The sequence below is a fragment of the Bos javanicus genome, chromosome 26 (assembly GCF_032452875.1).
Source record: "Bos javanicus breed banteng chromosome 26, ARS-OSU_banteng_1.0, whole genome shotgun sequence".
NCBI lineage: Eukaryota > Metazoa > Chordata > Mammalia > Artiodactyla > Bovidae > Bos > Bos javanicus.
The window spans coordinates 20,789,081-20,808,574 of record NC_083893.1 but is presented as its reverse complement, the minus strand read 5'-3'; the positions used below and the strand labels follow the sequence as shown (position 1 = coordinate 20,808,574).

Genomic DNA, 19,494 nt, shown 5'->3' with positions numbered 1-19,494 from the left:
AGTTTTAAGCCAACTTTTTCAGTCTCATCTTTCACTTTCATCAAGAGGCTCTTTAGTTCTTCTTTGCTTTAAGGAACAAAAAATAGGGCAAATAGAAACAAATGCTGTATCAATAATTACTTTAAATGTATATAGTGACTGTCTGAAAGAGATGCACTTTAGAAATTCAGAGAAAGACAAATAACTGTGATCTCACTTGTACATGGAATCTTAAAACAAAGAAAAATGCCAGACTCATAGGAAAAGAGAGTAGAGGGGTTTTCCTGGTAGCTCAGTGGTAAAGAACCTTCCTGCCAATGCAGGAGACATGGGTTTGATCCCTGGATCGTGAATATCCCCTGGAGAAGGAAATGGCAACCTACTCCAGTATTCTTGCCTGGGAAGTCCCATGGACAGAGGAGCCTGGTGGGCTGCAGTCCATGGGATCTCAAAGGAGTTTCACACGACTTAGAGGCTAAACAACACAACACACGAAACTGCTGCTCCCTCTTTCCCATGGTGCTTGGATGCTGGCACTGCGTAGAATGACCTACAAATCTCTTACCCTGAGAGTGGTCTTGGTTATTTTTAACTCCAACTGCATCATTTCTTTCCTCCCTAGTTTTCTTTCTCAGAATCTTTAGTTTCCTAAATTCCTTTCCTGGTTCTTTCTTCCAAAAATCAAGAATATTTTATACTCTGAATATCTGAAGGGCAGAGAAGCACCTTTTCTTTTAAATCTTCTTTAGCCAAAAAACAAGCCTATGCTTGAAAGAGATAAGGAAAGGAAAAAAGATGCTTACCTTGCAGATCTCTGGGCTGTTTATCCTCATAGCTTAGGTTAATAAATTTTCTAGACATCTCCTGGAAACTGTCCTAAAAACTGCCTGTTATCACAAGTTTGTTTTGCTCCTTGTTAGCTGCAGCTTCACCCTGAAGTTTCACCTTGTAGTTTCAAATTAGTCTGTACTCTACAGCTGCTGTGGATTGTGTTATCTGGGCATTTATTGTATAGACAGCATGTTGGAGCTGTTAATTTTAATGTATCACTAGGCTGCTTAGCTCAGACATGTCCAGTGTATATACTTATGAGTCAGTGATTCTTAAATTTCATAGTTGAGATTCATACAGGATTTAAGAAATGAAAATCTGAGCGAGTACTTAAGGAATTGTTAGGTTGACCCATTTGAAAAATTAATGTAATTTTTACAATTAATGTAAATTTCCTCAAATTTGGTAATTCTAAAATATTAATCTTGGGACCTTCTTCCACCAGTGTGGTTTTTCGAAAAAGACAAATTTGATGTAGAGATATATAAGCAATTTTAAAAATAACTAAACAGGAAGGAAAATATCAGCTTAATTTGGGGGTGGAGTGTGGAATCCTTTAAGTCAGTTGAAACAGGTGTCCAATAAGAGTCAGTCCTGAAGCTTTCTTTCTTTATTTTAATTTACTTAATTTTGTTTTGGTTGTGCTGGGTCTTTGTTGCTGCCAGAGGGCTTTTCTCTACTTCCAATGAAAGTGATCGAACTGGTGTCTCCTGCATTGCAGGCGGATTCTTTACCAACTGACCTATCAAGGAAGCCTGTAGTGAGCTGGAGGCTCCTCTTTGTGGTGGAGCACGGGCCCTAGGCACCTGGGCTTCAGTAACTGTGGCATGTAGGCTCGGTAGTTGCAATTTGAGGGCTCCAGAGCAGGGGCTCAGTAGTTGGGGCACACGGGCTTAGTTGCCCTGTGGCATGTGGGATCTTCCCAGACCAGAGATTGAAGCAAACCAGTGTTTCCTGCATTGCAAGGCAGATTCTTATTATTATTACTTATTATTTATTTATTTGTTTGGCTGCACTGGGTCCAACCTAGACAGCATATTAAAAAGCAGACATTGCTTTGCCAACAAAGGTCTGTCTAATCAAGGCTATGGTTTTTCCAGTAGTCATGTATGGATGTGAGAGTTGTACTATAAAGAAAGCTGAGCACTGAAGAATTGATGCTTTTGAATTGTGGTGTTGGAGAATACTCTTGAGAGTCCCTTGGACTCCGAGGAGATCCAACCAGTCCATCCTAAAGGAGATCAGGCCTGAGTGTTCATTGGAAGGACTGATGTTGAAGCAGAAACTCCAATACTTTGGCTACCTGATGCAAAGAACTGATTCTTTTGAAAAGACCCTGGTGCTGGGAAAGATAGAGGACAGGAGAAGGGGATGACAGAGGATGAGATGGTTGGATGGCATCACCGACTCAATGGACATGAGTTTGGGTAAACTCTGGGAGCTGGTGATGGACAGGGAGGCCTGGCATGCTGTGGTCCATGGGGTCTCAAAGAGTCGGACACGACTGAGCGACTGAACTGGACTGGGTCCTAGTTGCAGCATGTGGGATCTAGTCCCCGACCAGGGATTGAACCTGGGCCCCCTGCATTGGGAGCACAGATTCTTAACCACGGGGCCACCAGGAAGTCTTTGAAGCTTTCTTAATTTAAATTTTGTCTTTTGTCAAAAGAAATTAGAACTATTTAGATATTTGAGATGAGAACTATTCCGTTTAAATCCTGAAGAGGACTGAAGGGCCCTTCCATGATTGGTGGAAACTCTGATCTGTGTCCTGTTCCATCTGCTGAGGTTGTTGCTTTCCAACTTGGGACAGGTTTGAAATAAAAATTAATATACCCTCTAAGACAGTTTATGATAGCAGATTCCTTTCCTTTTCTACCCTCGTTTCTCTGATCATCCCTCCTACGTCAGAGCAGGCTTTTTATTTTTTCTTACAGTCCAACATTACATAACATGTTTCGCAAAGTGTGTGTTGTGAATCAGGGCTGCTGCCATCAGGAGAGCACAGTGGGTTGGAGGAAGATACTTGATTGAGGACAGCTGGCCCAGGCCATGCTGCTCAGCCTCATGGGGGCCACCATGCTCAAGATGGGTTCTACTTTTCCCCTTCATCTATTGCTGGTTGTTTGAGTAACCACCTGGCAGTGACCGCTGACCTTCTGTCCGAAATGAGCTCTGGTGACATAAACCAGAGGAGGAAGTGATGTTTTCCTAGCTTCTCTCATTTCCTTCCTGAAACAGATTTAAACTTCATTTTCTGACACCTCTCACCCTTTCGCCCAGAAGAAAGAGCCTGTTCTTATTAGTCCTGTATTGCCAAGAATAAGAGAACTGTGCATTTGCTTTTGAGGTTAAAGATTACTTTTCATTGCTTGGATTTGAAATTTTGAAAATAGATTTCCATTCTCCGAAACTGACATTTTATGGAGAGTTCAGTTTCAGGACATAAGGAAATTTCCAGATGCTCAGGCAAACGTATACCTTTGCAGGAACCTATACTGGAGAGTCCCGCCAAAGGGGACCGACCCTCTCCCAGCTCTTCTCAGGTCAGCAAAGATGTACCTGAGCTCCTGCAGCACACCCACTTTGTAGGAGCAAACAGGAAAGGAAGAGAAACTATCTTCCAGTTCAGGAAATCTCTTCAGAAATTTGATTCTGAAAGTTCAGAATTTAGACTTCTACTCTACACTGGGCAGTGTTAGGAAGAGCATGCAAGGTGTCATCAGTGCTGTTTGAAAGAACAGAGCACCTTCTCACAGCTCTCACACATCGTGTCCTACTCTTCTAGGACACAATGGATTGTGAAATAGATTGCTCAGAATTTCAAAGCAATTTGGAGTCTGGGCCCATGCACCAACTCTGTCAACAGTGGGGTGTTTTTTTGAAGGGTGAGTGCACAGGAACCCAGGCATTAGTCTTTTTCTAAATATATTTTAAGCCTTTATCTCTTTTATCTCTCACCTAGATTTAGGATGGTAGATTTAGGAAACTATGGTTTCCTGTATTTTCTCTCTCCGTTTTTTCATGCATAGTTCTCATAAACTTAGAAGGATCCTTTTGGGCATATATCTGTCAGGGGCTTAGCAGAATGTAGAAGGCATACTCAAAACGGGTAATTTGAGGAGGTCCCACTTGGAACAGACAGATGTAGGCAAAATACTGGAGAGTTGTACTGTACCCCAGAGATAGCCAGTGAGCCACCCAGGCCTCAAGGGGCAGAAAGCTGGATCGTTACCTGACTCTATTTCTTTTTCAGCTTCCTTATATTAGCTGTGGCCTTTAGTAGAATGACATAGCCAAGCCAACTCACAGCCCAGCTGGAAAAGATGCATGGGAATAAACACCCAACCTCACCATCCCTCTGCCTTCAATCTCCTACTGGTGATGCCCATTGGCTGAACCAAACTGGAAGCCAGAGGCAAGGGAACACCTTGATGCGGTTCTTGTGGGTCAGCCTCATGGAGCATAGAGCAAGGTGGAGGAGGGGAGGACAGATAGACCTCGAAGGGGAAATGGAAGACACCCAACCCTGGCTTTAATGTTCAGTGTTCTCAGTCTGTCCCAGGTCTGATATCAATATATAAGAATGCGCCTGCAATGCAGGAGACCCTGATTCGATTCCTGAGTCAGGAAGATCCACTGTAGAAGGGATAGGCTACACACTCCAGTGTTCTTGGGCTTCCTTCGTGGCTTAGCTGGTAAAGAATCTGCCTGCAATGTGGGACACCGGGGTTCTATCCCTGGGTTAGGAAGATCCCCTAGAGAAGGGAATGACTACCCCCTTCAGTATTCTGGCCTGGAGAATTCCATGGACTGTATAGTCCATTGGGTCGCAAAGAGTCAGACATGACTGAGCAGCTTTCACTTTTTTTCACTTTTCTGTCAGGGGAAAAGTTTGTCATCTCAGGAGATTTTCTTTTAATGAAGTATGTCCAGACTTGTAGATATGTTGCTTGTCAGCAATTATTGAAGTTTACTAGGCCTTCTTCTACATTCTCTCGCATCTTATGACATAGCTTTTTAAAAAGCTTTGTTATGATAAATACATATATATGTGTGTGTATGTAAAACATAGAATTTACCATTTTGCCGGTTTTAAGTGTACAGGTCTGTGGCATTAAATCCATTTTGTTGTGCCACCACCATCATCATCTATCTTCAGAACCTTTCCATGGTCACAAACTGAAACTCTGTACCCATTTTCCTTCCCCTCACCCCCCAGTAACCACCTTTCTACTTACTGTTTCCATGAGCTTTACTACTGTTGATACATCATATAAGTGAAATCGCACAGTATTCGTCTTTTTGTGACTTAGCATTATGCTCAAGGTTCATTGATGTTGTGGTATGTGTCAGAATGCCCTTTTTAATAATACTCCATTGTGTGTATATACTGCATTTTGTTTACCTGTTCTTTTGATGGCCATACAGGTTGCATGATACACTTTTTTAAGTGTTATTTTTATTTCTGGATGTGTTTTCGTTAATACTGAATACATTCACTCTCATGGCTGCAACTTTTACAAGTCCAGCCTGATCTCTCACAGAACTGCAAGGTGATAAAAGAACAAGGGAGCTGAAACATGAACAGTGGATGTGGGCTTGAGCAAGAGAGAAGGGCATCATCTGGAGGCAGTTTAAATGTGTGGAAAGACAGTGGAGTCTACCATGGATAAAAGAAACAGCATGTAAACAAAGGGATGAGTTTTGGACAGAAAGTGCTTTATGGGAGCAGAGAGCCTTTTGATTGGTTAGGAATGCACAAGGACTATTTATGAATAAGTGGAGTGAGAAACAGTTAAAAAAATACATATATAAAGTTTGACCCCAAAAAACGTGTGCTGTGCCAGAGAAGTTGAATTAAAAAGGAGTTCTTGGCTGGATTGACTCAGTCTTTAATATAGTAAAATGTCCCTCCAAGAGAGCAATATGGCATATAGCCTTCCCCAGGTTTATAGTGACCAAAGAGCTCTTGCATTTGGGGACAATATGATTAGTGTCCTCAGCATGTTTTGGGGAAATGATGGGGACTAAGCCAAGTTTCCAGGAGTTGGTGATGGACAGGGAGGCCTGGCATGCTGGGATTCATGGGGTCGCAAAGAGTCAGACACAACTGAGCAACTGAACTGAACTGAACTTGGGTGCAGGAACTACAGCTCACCTCAGAACATCTTGAATGTTCCTTGGTACATCAGAGAAGTAAAACTGGATAGAGAGATTGCTGCCAAGGTCTTTAGTCCTTTGAAAGTGTTAAAATATCCTTAGTGAAAGTCACTCAGTCGTGTGCAATTCTTTACAACCTCAGGCTGCTTGATCCATGGATTTCTTCAGGCCAGGAATACTGAAGTGGGTTGCCATTTCCTTTTTTTGCTTCCCTATGGACTATAGCCTGCCAGGCTCCCTCCACCAAAAAAAAGAAAAATCACTGCAGATTTATGAATCAATTGTCTGCGTTATTGATCTCTTTCTCATGGAAAGAAGCCTGTTTCCTTATTGGATAGTGGTTGGGTTATCTACAGAGTCTTATTTTGTCCTGTGTAGGGTAGGTACTTTGGGATAAGAGTTGAGTTGCTTAGGACAATAGAGGAGAGTTTAAATGTTCCTGTTAGTCACCAACAGAATTAGAGAATAAATATTTAAAGAAAATTGGGTTAAAGAGTCATCAACTGATTAGCCTACCCAGCAGAGCCAGATTTTCAGCCTGCGTGGGAATTTGATTGACTCCATTTGGCTTGACTAAAATTTGTTGAGTATGTGAATGCATTATAGAGAGTAGGAAAATCTTGTAAATTCTTAAGCAACTGTGTAATGTGTAAAAATTGACCGTTTAAAAGATTAACCAGGTTCACTGACAGATTAGTGAGGAGAAAAATTGTATCTTTAGCTAAAAAGAGAGGAAAATGTTACTTCCCCAAATGAAAATGCATTAACAAATAATAAACTCTATTTAAGATACATGCTAAAGTATTGGGGAAAATATCTGTAATATATTTTGAAATACATCAAAGATAAAATGAAAAATGAATATTTGAAATACATCAAAACATAACAAGGATTGAAAAATGGGGAGCTCGATGGTATGTGACAAAGTGCCCACAGTAACATGTTAATGGTAGACTCTATGTGGTAGGTGTCAGCTTCTTTCAGCTTGGCTGTTTGAAAAATTTCATAATAAAATGTTGGAGAACTAAAGAGAGGAAAATGGAAATTTAGTAATTTTGAAGGAAGAACCAGTGAGATGTAAGAGAATTAATAACATTTACAGTAAAAAGTACCTGGGCATTGGAGTCAAATAGACTTGAGTTCTGGTTTAGCTTTGCGTCCGAGAGTTAAGTATGTTGTTTAGTGGTGCCACTGGGATTTGAAGCCAGGGACACTGACTCGAGCACCTTGGTCTCCACCTTGCAGTGTGGTGATGGTACAAGCTCCTAGCTCAGTGTCTGGCATGTGATAAATTCTTAAATGGTAGCTGCTGCGGTTAGTGTACTGTCTGGATTATAGAGGATGAAGAAGTATCAGATTCTGATGTTTGACATCAGATTCTAAGTCTGAAAGACTTATATGACACTGTTACTCACGCTGGAAGATAAAATTGTTTGTGGAGAAGAGATGGTTAATTTAGTTTCAGATAAGTGGAAGTAGAGATTTTGATACGAACAGTTCCTTGTATTTTCCTGAAGTTCAGTAAATCATTTGCTCACCAAAAACTACTCACTGAGCATTGCTCTAGACCAGTGAACAAAACAAACAAACATCTCCTCCCTCATAGGGTTTTATATCCTATGAGGGTTTGAAGAATGAAGGGTCTCTGCGTCTCCTATGCAGAGTGACTCTGCAAAGGTGGAGAGACAGGCATTCACCAGCAAGAGGAGAAAGGCTTTCATAGCAAACTTTCTGATGTCCCAGACATTATGCCATCCAGGCATTTATTTCCTCTGCCTTCTCTCAGGCCCATCTGCATTCTGATTTCCAATGTATTAATAGTTCTTTTTTGCTTCCATCTGAAGTTGGTGAAACAGTTTATGTGTAAACTAGTTATGATTAAGGTTCAAAATATTTTTTGGCCATACTGCACGGCAAGCAGGATCTTAGTTCCCCAACCAGGGATTAAACCCAGGCCACGACAGTGAAAGCGCCTAGTCCTGACAACTGGACCCTAGGGAATCCCAGTCCTGGCTTCTAAAATGGCCCAGACAGAAACAATAATTGTTGCTTTTCATAGTGTGTACAGAGAAGACAGATGAAATTCACGCTATTCTACATAGAACAGAGGACATAAAGACCTCCTTTCTGGTCTCACCCACGAATCCTGTAGTTTAGCCAGGCTCTGACTGCAGCGCTCTTCCAGGGTGTGTATTCATTAGCGATTACGCACTCCTTCCAACAGGGTAGGAGGTCAGTCAGTACAAGTATTTATTGAGCCAGACCCTCCTCTGCTTCTGAGTCATTTTCTGGTAGAGCAGGAAGGTTCTCAAGGAGAAGCTTTAACCCTTTCAGCTCCCAAAGGTTACTCCTCCATGGAACAGGGTAGCTCTCTAAGTCACCCTCTGGGGCTTATGCTAATTCTCTCCATGATATTTTAGATAATGAGGTATATATTTAGTCTGATAGACGAAATTTGAGAAAAGATAGTAGTAGGAAAAGGAAAATAATATCTACCTTGGCTCAACCTTGAGTTGTTTTAATAATATATAGATGGTTAAGGATTTTGCAAAATATTGTTTGTTTTAGGGGAAAGAAATATTTTTGACACCACCCTTATGTGGAAATCTGACATCTGGCAACTTCAGCTGTCTGGAAGACAGCCAGAAACTAAGAAAGGGGCCTCAGAGCACATAAAAAATAACTGTTGAAGGACTCTAGCACTACCACATGTACTGTACCACTGCAGAAGAGCTTGTTAGCCTCTTATTTGGAGCACGGTTACTTTTTATTTATCTAGAAACTTGTAATAATTTTGGTGGTGTGTGTGTGGTTCCCTGCCACTCCCAGCAGATTATAAACAACGATCTAGAAAGACGTAGAAAAGTTGACAGAGGAGATAAACTGAAGGCAGAGCAAAGGCTGACATTACAAGAGAAAAACCTAAAACTTACATAGCACTGGTACTATGTGTCACAGAAGAAATGGTCTTAATAACGAGCTTATTATTAAGTTAGTGTTTAGTGTGTTTTCTGGTAATGCCAAGGATGTATGTTATGCGCCTAGGTTTTAAACATGGTCAAAGTTAATCATGTTTGAGATGTTGATATAGTAAATTATATAGTGTTTATATACTTGAAATATCACATTCTCTGATGATGCTATATCGTTGACAGATTTAGTCTTGTAGATGATTATGGAAATGATGTTTAATAATAACTGCTAACATTTATTGAGCACCTACTGTATTCCCCCTGTCCCAGGTGCTTTCACACTATTAGCATACTGGTTATGGATTTGAGGACAGGCAGATCTGCATTCCTGTTCCATGTCTGACTTACTATGTGACCCTGGACAGATTACATCGTCTTTCTGAGCTTGCAGAATGGGAACCAACTACATACAGCAGGGTTGTTGTGAAGACCCAAGGAGGGAGGTCATAGTGCTACATGTAGAAGTGCTAATTAAATATTAGGCGTTGTTCTTGTTCACTTGCTAAGTCATGTCTGACTCTTTGGGACCCCATAGACTGCAGCACACCAGCCTTCTCTGTCTTCCACTGTCTCCTGGAGTTTGCTCAAACTCCTCTCCATTGAGTCAGTGATGCCATCCAATCATCTCAGCCTCTGTCATCCCCTTTTCCTCCTGCCCTCAATCTTTCCCAGCATCAGGTTCTTTGCCAATGAGTCAGCTCTTCTCATCAGGTGGCCAAAGTATTGGAGTGTCAACCTCAGTCCTTCCAATGAATAAATAGCATTGATTCATTTAGGAATGACTGGTTTGATCTCCTTGCAGTCCAAGGGACTCTCAAGAGTCTTCCGCAGCACCACAGTTCAAAAGCATCAGTTCTTTGGCACTCAGCCTTCTTTATGGTCCCACTGTCACATCTGTACATGACTACTGGAAAAACCATATTTTTGACAGTGTTATGAACCTTCATCCATAGCTCTTCAGGCACTCTGTCTACCAGATCTAATCCCTTAAATCTATTCGTCACCTTATTAGGCATTAGTATAATTACTTTTATCATTATCATCACCCTCTTGATGGTTATTATGAAAGTATGATTATCTCCATTTTTTAAAAAAAGAAGCTGAAGCCCAAGTAATATATCCAAGGTGAAAAAGCTAAAATATAGTGGAGCTGGGATTCGAACCTTGATCTCTCTGACAGCTGCTGCTGCTGCTGAGTCACTTGAGTCGTGTCTGACTCTGTGCGACCCCGTAGACGGCAGCCCACCAGGCTCCCCCGTCCCTGGGGTTCTCCAGGCAAGAACACTGGAATGGGTTGCCATTTTCTTTTCCAATGCATGAAAGTGAAAAGAAAGTGAAGTCTCTCAGTCGTGTCCAACTCCTAGCGACCCCATGGACTGCGGCCTACCAGGCTCCTCCGTCCATGGGATTTTCCAGGCAAGAGTACTGGAGTGGGGTGCCATTGCCTTCTCCGTCTCTGACAGCAGGAGCCCAGTAATTTGCATTCATATTACGCTGCCTCCTCAGTGTGTGATTTTTAATTGTGTTAGTCACTCAGTCGTGTCTGACTCTTAGCGACCCTGTGAACTGTAGCCTGCCATACTCCTCTGTCCATGGCATTTCCCAGGCAAGAATACTGGAATGGGTTGCCATTTCCTACTCCAGGGGATCTTCCCAACCCAGGGATCGAACCTGGGTCTCCTGCATTGCGGGCAGATCCTTTACCATCTGAGCCACTAGGGAAGATTTGTTATATATTTTAATACTTAAAGAAAATGTGGGAGAGGATGTGGGGAGTGTTACTAGCTACTTCTCTTTTCCATTATATACCCAAGTCATCTCATTATAGGAAAAAAGTTTCTGTAACACAAGGACAAGCTCTTTTTACTCAGTAGTTCAAGTGAAATATGTAACATGTGCATTGCATGAGTCATTAGAATCTTATAGGTACTTTGCATTAATAGACTAAACAATTTATTATGTGCCTAAATGTTTGTCCACATCATTCTTAGACTGTAAACTTAACGAAGCTATAACTATTCTTTTTTGTAACTAGGCACTTGGTGCCTTTTGTTGTTGGTTACAGTTGTATGTCGGGGCTCTCAGGTGGTGCTAGTGGTAAAGAACTTGCCTGCCAGTTGCCTACATAAGAGATGTAGGTTCGATCCCTGGGTTGGGAAGATCCCCTGGGGGAGGGCATGGCAACCCACTCCAATATTCTTGCCTGGGGAATCCCATGGACAGAGGAGCCTGGCAGGCTACAGTCCATGGGGTCGAAAAGAATCACACAGAAGTGACAGCATAGTTATATGTGAGATGAAGGTTAGAATCCTCATCTCTACCGGCACCAAATGAATACTTGAGACAAATAAAGAACATCAGGCTTGGGGCCTGGACACTCTGGAGATCGTCTGTTGCTTCTTGTAAAAGACCTGAGAGAAGAGTACAGTAATCCTGAGGGTTTCCAGTGTACATATGCCCTCCTTTTTATTGCCTCCCGTTCTGTTGCTTGAAGTGAAGTGTTAGTTGCTCAGCTGTATCTGACTGTCTGTATCCCGATGGACTATAGCCTGCCAGGCTCCTCTGTCCATGGGATTCTCCAGGCAAGAATACTGGAATGGGTAGTCATTCCCTTCTCCAGGGGGTCGTCCCGAGCCAGGAATGGAACCCAGGTCTCCTGCATTGCAGGCAAATTCTTTACCATCTGAGCCACCAGGTGAGCAGGCACTTAGGCTCCCTTGACACAGAATAACAGACACATTGTCTTAAAACAGCATAGATACCATAGCAGGTAGTATGCAAGTTGGGACTGTAGGCTTCTTTGAATGGAAAACACATTGTTGATGTGGTGTAGTGTACTCAGTCTTGTCTGGAGGCGCCATCTACATAGTCTTTTTTTGTTCTTTTTATGGATTTTTATTTTTCAATGCATTTTAAATCTGCACTACTGTTGCTGTTATTCAGGTCAAATTACTTTTTCTTTTTTTTTTAAATAGAAGCAAGAAGGGACCAGAATGCCCTCAGTCCAAATCCTGGCCTTGCTGCTATAAACTCTGTGATCTTGAACAAATTAAGTTTTATAACTTTCTGAGCCTCAGTACCCCCGTCTTTAAGGTAGTTGTGGAGAGAGACTACACAAAACTAAAAAGCTTTTGTACAGCAAAGGAAATTATCAACAAAAGAAAAACACCAGCTACTGAATGGGAGAAGATATTTGCAAATGATACAACCAACTCAGTATCAAATAAACACCCCAGTTAAAAGAATGAACAGAGGATCTAGACATTTTCCCAAAGGTGTACAGATGGGGAACAGGCACATGAAGAGAGATGCTCAACACCACTGGTCATCAGGGAATATAAATTAAAATCGCAATGAGTTGTCACTTCACACTTACCCTATTGGCTGTTAAAGAGACCAAATAACATGTGTTGGCAAAGATGTACTCTGGAGAAAAAGGAACTCTTATGCACTGTTGGTGGGAATATAAACTGGTACAACCACTATGGAAAACAGTATGGAGCTTCCTCAAAAAATTAAAAACAGGGCTACCGTGTGATCCAGCAATTCCAGCCCTGGATGTTTATCTGACAAAAACTAATTCAGAAAGAGAGATGAGCCCCTATATTCATTGCAGCATTATTTACAAAAGCTGTGAACTTTAGGAAGCAAACTTAGTGCCTGTTAGTAGATAAATAGATGAAGAAGATGTGGTTATATTATATATCTGTGTGCGTGTGTGTGTATGTATATATACATGTATATATATTCGTGTGTGTGTGTATAATGGAATATTACTAATTCATAAAAAAGAATGGAATCTTGCCATTTTTGATAACGTGAATGGATCTAGAGGGCATTATGCTAAATGAAATGTCATAGAAAGACAAATACTGTATGATTTCAGTTATATGTGAAATCTAAAAAACAAATGAACAAACATAAAATAGAAACAAAGTCATAGACGCAAAGAACAAAGAGGTAGTTGCCAGAGGGGAGGTGGGCAGGAGGAGGAAGGAAATAGATGAGAGAGTTTAAGAAGTAACTTCCAGTTGTAAAATAAATGATTCACAAGTATGAAATGTATAGTGTGGGGAATAGTTAGTAACTCCTGTCTTTGTATGATGACATATCATGACTAGATTTATCACGGTGATCATTTTGAAATGTGTAGAACTATTGAATCACCAAGTTGTGTAACAGGAACTGACATGGTGTTATATAGGTCAACTATACTTCAGATACAAACAAACTCAGAAAAAGAGATCAGGGCAGAGGTGACTGGGGGAATTGGATGAAGGCAGTCAAAATGTATAAACTCCCAGCAGAAGACTCAGGTTCAGTCCTTGGGTTGAGAAGATCCCCTGGGAGGAGGGCATGGCAATCCACTCCAGTATTCTTGCCTGGAGAATCCCATGGACAGAGGAACCTGGCAGGCTACAGTTCATGGGGTCACAAAAAGTCGGACACAACTGAGCGACTTTCTGTCACTTCACTGTAAGATAAATAAGTACTAGGGATGTAACGTACAACATGATCAGTATAATTAGTACTGCATATGTTATGTATGAAAGTTATTAGGGGTATACATCCTAAGAGCCCTCATCAGAAGGAAAATACATGTTTAAAATTAATTTTTACATCCATTTCTTTACTTTTGTATCTATAAAAAATGGTGGGTGTTCACTAAATTTATTGCAATAATCACTTCATGATTAAACTTATGCAGAATATACTCTGTTTCTCAGTCATGTCCAACTCTATGCACCCCCATGGACTAGAGCCCACTAGGCTTCTCTTTGTCCATGGAATTACTGGAGTGGGTTGCCATTGCCTTCTTCAGGGGATCTTCCAAAGCCAGGGATTGAATCCAGGTCTCCTGTATTGCAGTCAGGCAGACTCTTTACCGTCTAAACCACCAGGGAAGCAAAAACTTATGCAGAGGTGTATGTCAATTATATCAATAAAACTTTAAAAAAATAAAATATATGTGGAAATAGAGAAGAAATAAATAAGCAAAAAAAGATATAGGGAATAGATGAAATGCCATATTTCAATTCCCTACCTTTTAAATACCATATTTTAAAAATACCCTCTTGCCTTGTACTTTAAAAATGTTAATTTCCATATTGCCTTCCTCAGGCATTTTGGAAAGTCTGCAGTTCCACATTGCATGTTTTCTGTTTCTCATAGCTATAGGTCATTTTTTTTTTTTTTTTCGATTCCAGAATGACTTTGAAAATCAAGTGAAAATGTATGAGGAAAGTATTGTTTCTAAAGAAATAAATAGAGATAGCATTCTGATTTTTTTAAAGTACAAACTTCTTATTTACTTTGACTTCATTATAAGTACCTTTATATCTTAATGATAATTCTCAAGATATAGGTCTGTATTGCAGTGTCTTAAATAATTCTACTTTCCCATTTCTTTTACCTTTCTTTCCAGGTTTAAAAGATGGAGGCTGGCTCAGTGGTTCGAGCTATCTTTGACTTTTGCCCTAGTGTGTCAGAAGAACTGCCACTCTTTGTGGGAGATATTATTGAGGTATTGGCGGTGGTGGATGAATTTTGGCTTCTAGGAAAGAAAGAGGATGTGACAGGTAAGAGGCTTATGATTCTTCACATTCAAAATAGGCACAGGCACTCCCTTCTTTCTATATTAAAAATTAAGGTTTAATGGCAAGCCCAGTAAATAAACTTCAGATCCTTTTGTGTTTTCTGCATGTGTTTGCCGTGGTTTCTACCAGTGAGGAGAGAACGTCTGTTATCATTGCATCTCTCCTTGCAGGTTCCTTTAAAAGGTTGACGTGGTTAGGTACCAGCTGCCCTCCTAAATCCCTGGGTGACCTAAATTTATTAAAGTTGCCCTGTATCCAAGAGGCACTTACCTCCCACTTTGCATGCGCCTGGTTTCCTTTTTTCTATTCTTGAAAACATATATTAGCACCAATTTCTTTCATGAATTTGGGAGGAGACTAGAAGTTCTTCTCCCACAATATGCATCTGTGTTAAATCCAGCCTTAACTTGCATATATTTTTGTACGTCTGGCTTGAAGTATATCTTACAGTCCTGAGAACAGACTCTGTTGATACTTAACCCGTATTTGGCGGATAATAGATTATTTCCCAGTAGATGTGATACCTCAGCTAGGATAAATATGGTGTGTCAGAAGTCAAAGAGGATAGGCAGAGAGGATTGCTTATTCAGGGGCCCTGGAACAAGAGGAAAAGAGCATGGAGGAACTGAGAAAAGTTCAGTCTGGCATGAAGTGTGAATGGTTGAGATGGGGGAGATGGCATGGGGAGATGAACAGAGACTAGATCATGGAGGACAGCGCATGCTGTGGTAAGGGGTTATGGAAATGGGCTGCTGTAAACGTGCTTCAAGCACTGTCAGGCTTGTATTTTACAAAGCTCTCTGCTTCAAATTGAAGAATGATAGGGAAGGGCAAAGCCAAAAGCAGAGAGGCGAGATGGAAAGTTGTTGCCGTAATCGAGGTGAGAAGTAGCCATGGCTTGGACCGAGAGGATGAGTCTTGAGATAGTGGAGAGGTGCAAGAGAAATATAGAAGGTGGAATCAGCTAAACTTTCTGATGCTTTCCAACTGACAGGCTTGTCTATCTACTATTACCTATTATAACCCTGCCCATCTTCAGACTCAACTATAGTTTTTTTCCATAAAATTTTTCATTTTTTTCCTGACCCGTTTTCTGCCTTCTCTGAACTTCCATAGCAATTTGTATACCTATGAGTTGACACTGGATTTCAGACTGAATTATTGCTTGTGTCTGAATTAGATTTTATGTCTGAAGTCGATTTTAAGATCTTTCAGGGCCAAGACTGTCTTACTCTTTTTCCCCTCTGCAGTGTGCCTTTGATAGAGTGACACCCATTAAATGTTTATTGGATTGAATTGCACTCTCTGTGTTCTGCAGGCACCTAATTTTGTGTGTTGCACATTTTCTACAGTAGATTTTCCAGCTATGAGTACTCAGTGAGTTTTTAATTTGGGGTCTATAAATGAGCTCAGAAAAAAGTTTTTTGTCCTGGTACACAAATAGAAAAAAGAAATTTTAATACTGGAAATGTTTGCTTTTATTTTCAGGACAGTTCCCCAGCAGTTTTGTAGAAGTTGTTACCATTCCCAGTCTAAAAGAGGGCGAGAGACTGTATGTCTGTATTTGTGAATTTACATCCCTAGAACTGAACAGTCTTCCTCTCCATCGAGGTAAGTTGATCACCCAAGAGTAGTCTGTTTAAAATAATACTGGTGGGGTCAGTCCATTTTGACAACTAGATCTTTTTTGAATTTTTATAAGTAATTAACCTCTAGAGAGTCTTCAATAATACCAAGATAGAGCTGACAATAATAAATACTTATCTTTGAGTAGCATTTTATAATTTCTACAGTATTTTTTTCTCACAAATATAGTCTCATTTCATTCCCTATATCTTGTGTGGTCAAGTCTTAGGTACTAAGACTTATTTATTAATGTACAATAATAGAGCAGGAATTGTGGTGTGCAAATTAAGGCAGAGATGCAAAACATTCCCATTGCTACCCAACTATTAGGTAATGTTATTAAAGTTCTCATCAGAACAAGTTTAAAAGGAAGTGGGTTTAAACAGATAGTCATAGTCATGTCTCAGTGATATTTCAAGTATTTCTCGCTTCATGTACTCTGATAGACTTGAAAGAAAGTGAAAGTCAAGTTGCTCAGTCGCGTCCGACTCTTTGCAACCCCATGGACTGTAGCCCACCAGGCTCCTCCGTCCATGGGATTCTCCAGGCAAGAATACTGGAGTGGGTTGCCATTTCCTTCTCCAGGGGATCTTCCTGACCCAGGGATTGAATCCAGGTCTCCCACATTGCAGGCAGACGCTTTAACCTCTGAGCCACCAGGGAAGCCTGAGTGTGTAAAGAGTGACTAAACCATTTCAGCACACGTATGTACGTCCATACATTTCTGCATAAGCACAGCAACCAGTAGTGTTCCACAAACTGAAGCTTATGATCAGTGCAGTTTTGTGACTCACAGCAGTCATCAGAATTGTATGATTTATTGGATATATTAATATTATTACTTTTTTGAGTATGGCACTAAGGGGAAAGACTTAATTTCCTTTTCTTTTCTTTTTTGGGCCATACCTCATGGCGTGTGGGATCTTAGTTCCCTACCAGGGATCAAACCCACGCCCTCTGCAATGGAAACAGTCTCTTTACCACTGGACCACCAGGGAAGTCCTGAAATGGGCTTAATTTCTTAAACCATGTACATATATGAGAGAGAGTGCTCATAGAGGTGGGGAGAGAGACCAAGCAAACTCCCTAACCTTTATTCAGTGAGAAGAAAGGAAAAGTGGACTTTGACCTTAATCCTCAAAATCAATTGTCAGAGTTTCTTGTCTTCACTTTACACTGAGCCCTGCCTCTGTTCTGAATACATTTTTGCTAATCAGTGTTGCGAAGACAGAAATAGAGGAAGATGTTATAGTAGGGAACCTTATCTGCTCATACTCACAGTTCTTCCATTGGAGGGTTGAGTTCACATCAGTCAGACCAGTCAGAGGTGTGGAGAACGGGCCAGAGCCCAGTGGCTAACAACATTGATACGACTTTGTTATCTATTATTCTGTGTATAACAGTATACTATATGGGAATGTACAGTATGTACAGCATGACACATAGAATATGTGGGTTCGATCTCTGGGTCAGGAAGATCCCCCTGGAGAAGGAAATGGCAACCCACTCCAGCATTCTTGCCTGAAAAATCCCATGCACAGAGGATCCTGGTGGGCTACAGACCATGGAGTCTCAAAGAGTTGGACATGACTGAGAGACTGAGCACAAAGTTGTCTTAGATACTAAACAGATTTTCTGCTGAATGCTTGCCTTGAGAAGAGTGGACTGATGTGTTGTGAACTTGCTTTCAAGTTAAAATCCACCTCAGGAATCCCAGGGCCACCAAGAGGTTCTCAGGAAGACCTTGGTGTGGGCCTTTCAGCCACACGTCACCTCTCCGAAGACTGACTCAGGGCCAGGCTGGATCCTGGAGCCTGTAGATCTTATCTTAACTAGCTTGTAACAAGCCTGAGGAGCTCTTCTGTCTGTGGGATTATCCAGGCAAGAATACTGGAGTGGGTTGCCATGCCCTTCTCCAGGGAATCTTCCCCGCGCGGGGATCAAACCTGAGTCTCTTAAGTCTCCTCCCACTGGGAGGTAGGTTCTTTACCATTAGCACCACCTGGGAAGCCCCTTAAAAACATAAGCAGAGCCCAAAAGGAAAGAGTGCTGAGCAGGGGATGCATAGGGAAAGAGATATATTGTTAATTATTAATGGTTTTAGCTTGTTCTCTTCTGTGATACTTTGCTGTCTGCCAGTTAACATGCTGACTATTCAGCTCTGTTTCCTTCTGTGCTTTTCACATCTTTTTGTTCTGTATGTCTTCCGATTAGGACATATAGCCTTTGAAGATGAGGAAGTTAGGTATATGTATACAATTTTTAATTTGGGGGGAATCTTAGCATGAGACACAGAAGTGATTTTAATTCCTTTGATTTTCTATTGTTTTATACTACATATGGTTTATGAAGATCCATGTCTCCGCTCGTGAGTGTATACATTCCTTTATCCCTAGTACTTTAGTACTCTTAATCCAGTTCCTTGTTGTTTCCTTACCTTTCCTTTGATCCTTCAGTGTAGCAGTGAAGCGTCTCCTCTTCTGTGATTTAATGTATGTCGCGAGGGATTTGGAAACCTTTAAGAGCATGTGGGATAATGTTTGAGACCTGTTTTGTTTTACCTTGCTGCCTTCAGTTGTTATTTACTTACCTTTCAGAAGTATCACTGAAATAAGAGAGAAAGTATATTTATTTTAACTATAAAATTACATTGTTTATATATATGTATAATTAATAAATATATATTATATATAGTTAGAGCCAAGCCGGCAGTATAGTTTAGGGGGTGAGAATTCTGATGTCCCTAGATTTAAATCCAGCTTCACAACTCAGTAGCTATTGACTTTGGTTTAATTACTTAAGTTCTCTTGGTCTCAGTGTCCTTATCTACAAATGATAGCACCTACCTCAGGGTAGTCGCGAGGACTAAATGAGGTTATACATTAAAGCATCTGGCACAGGGAAAGCACTCAGTAAGAATTAGCCATTTTGTGGTTCTCATCCTGGAGCTCATAAATGTGCTTCAGGGGCCTCGTTTCTTGATAATTGTGTGAAGTTTTGTGTGTGTCTGCATTTTCCAGGGAGATTCTGTTTGGAATGAAAACCACCAGTGGTTCTGCCAGCAGGTGTCACCCTTTCTCCTTCCCCTGAAGCTTCCCATTTGTGTTGGTCTGTTCCCTATAGTTGGAGTTATATTTAAATTCAGAAACAAGTTTGTCTCTTAGAAAGATCAGTGCGAGTGCTATCCTAAAAAATACAGAGTGGGGAAAAGAGAGAGACAACAAAAAACAAAATGAGAGTATGGCAAAGAAAAGACAGTGAAAGAGGAAAAAAAAAGTTAGAGTGATGAAATATTTAATTGCCTTATACAATACAGAATGCTTACT

At 40.9% G+C, this 19,494-nt stretch overlaps 1 protein-coding gene across 3 annotated transcripts in view; it reads left to right on the top strand.

Moving 5' to 3' along the window:
- The window catches only part of DNMBP (dynamin binding protein), a 116,932-nt gene that overhangs the window by 19,988 nt on the left and 77,450 nt on the right, over positions 1–19,494 (top strand). For all 3 annotated transcript variants that reach the window (XM_061403085.1, XM_061403084.1, XM_061403086.1), the window contains exons 2-3: positions 14,371–14,524; positions 16,031–16,153. In XM_061403085.1, the coding sequence (XP_061259069.1) occupies positions 14,380–14,524; positions 16,031–16,153 (268 nt within the window). In that variant the 5' untranslated portion in view covers positions 14,371–14,379. The remainder of the gene's footprint in view (positions 1–14,370; positions 14,525–16,030; positions 16,154–19,494) is intronic.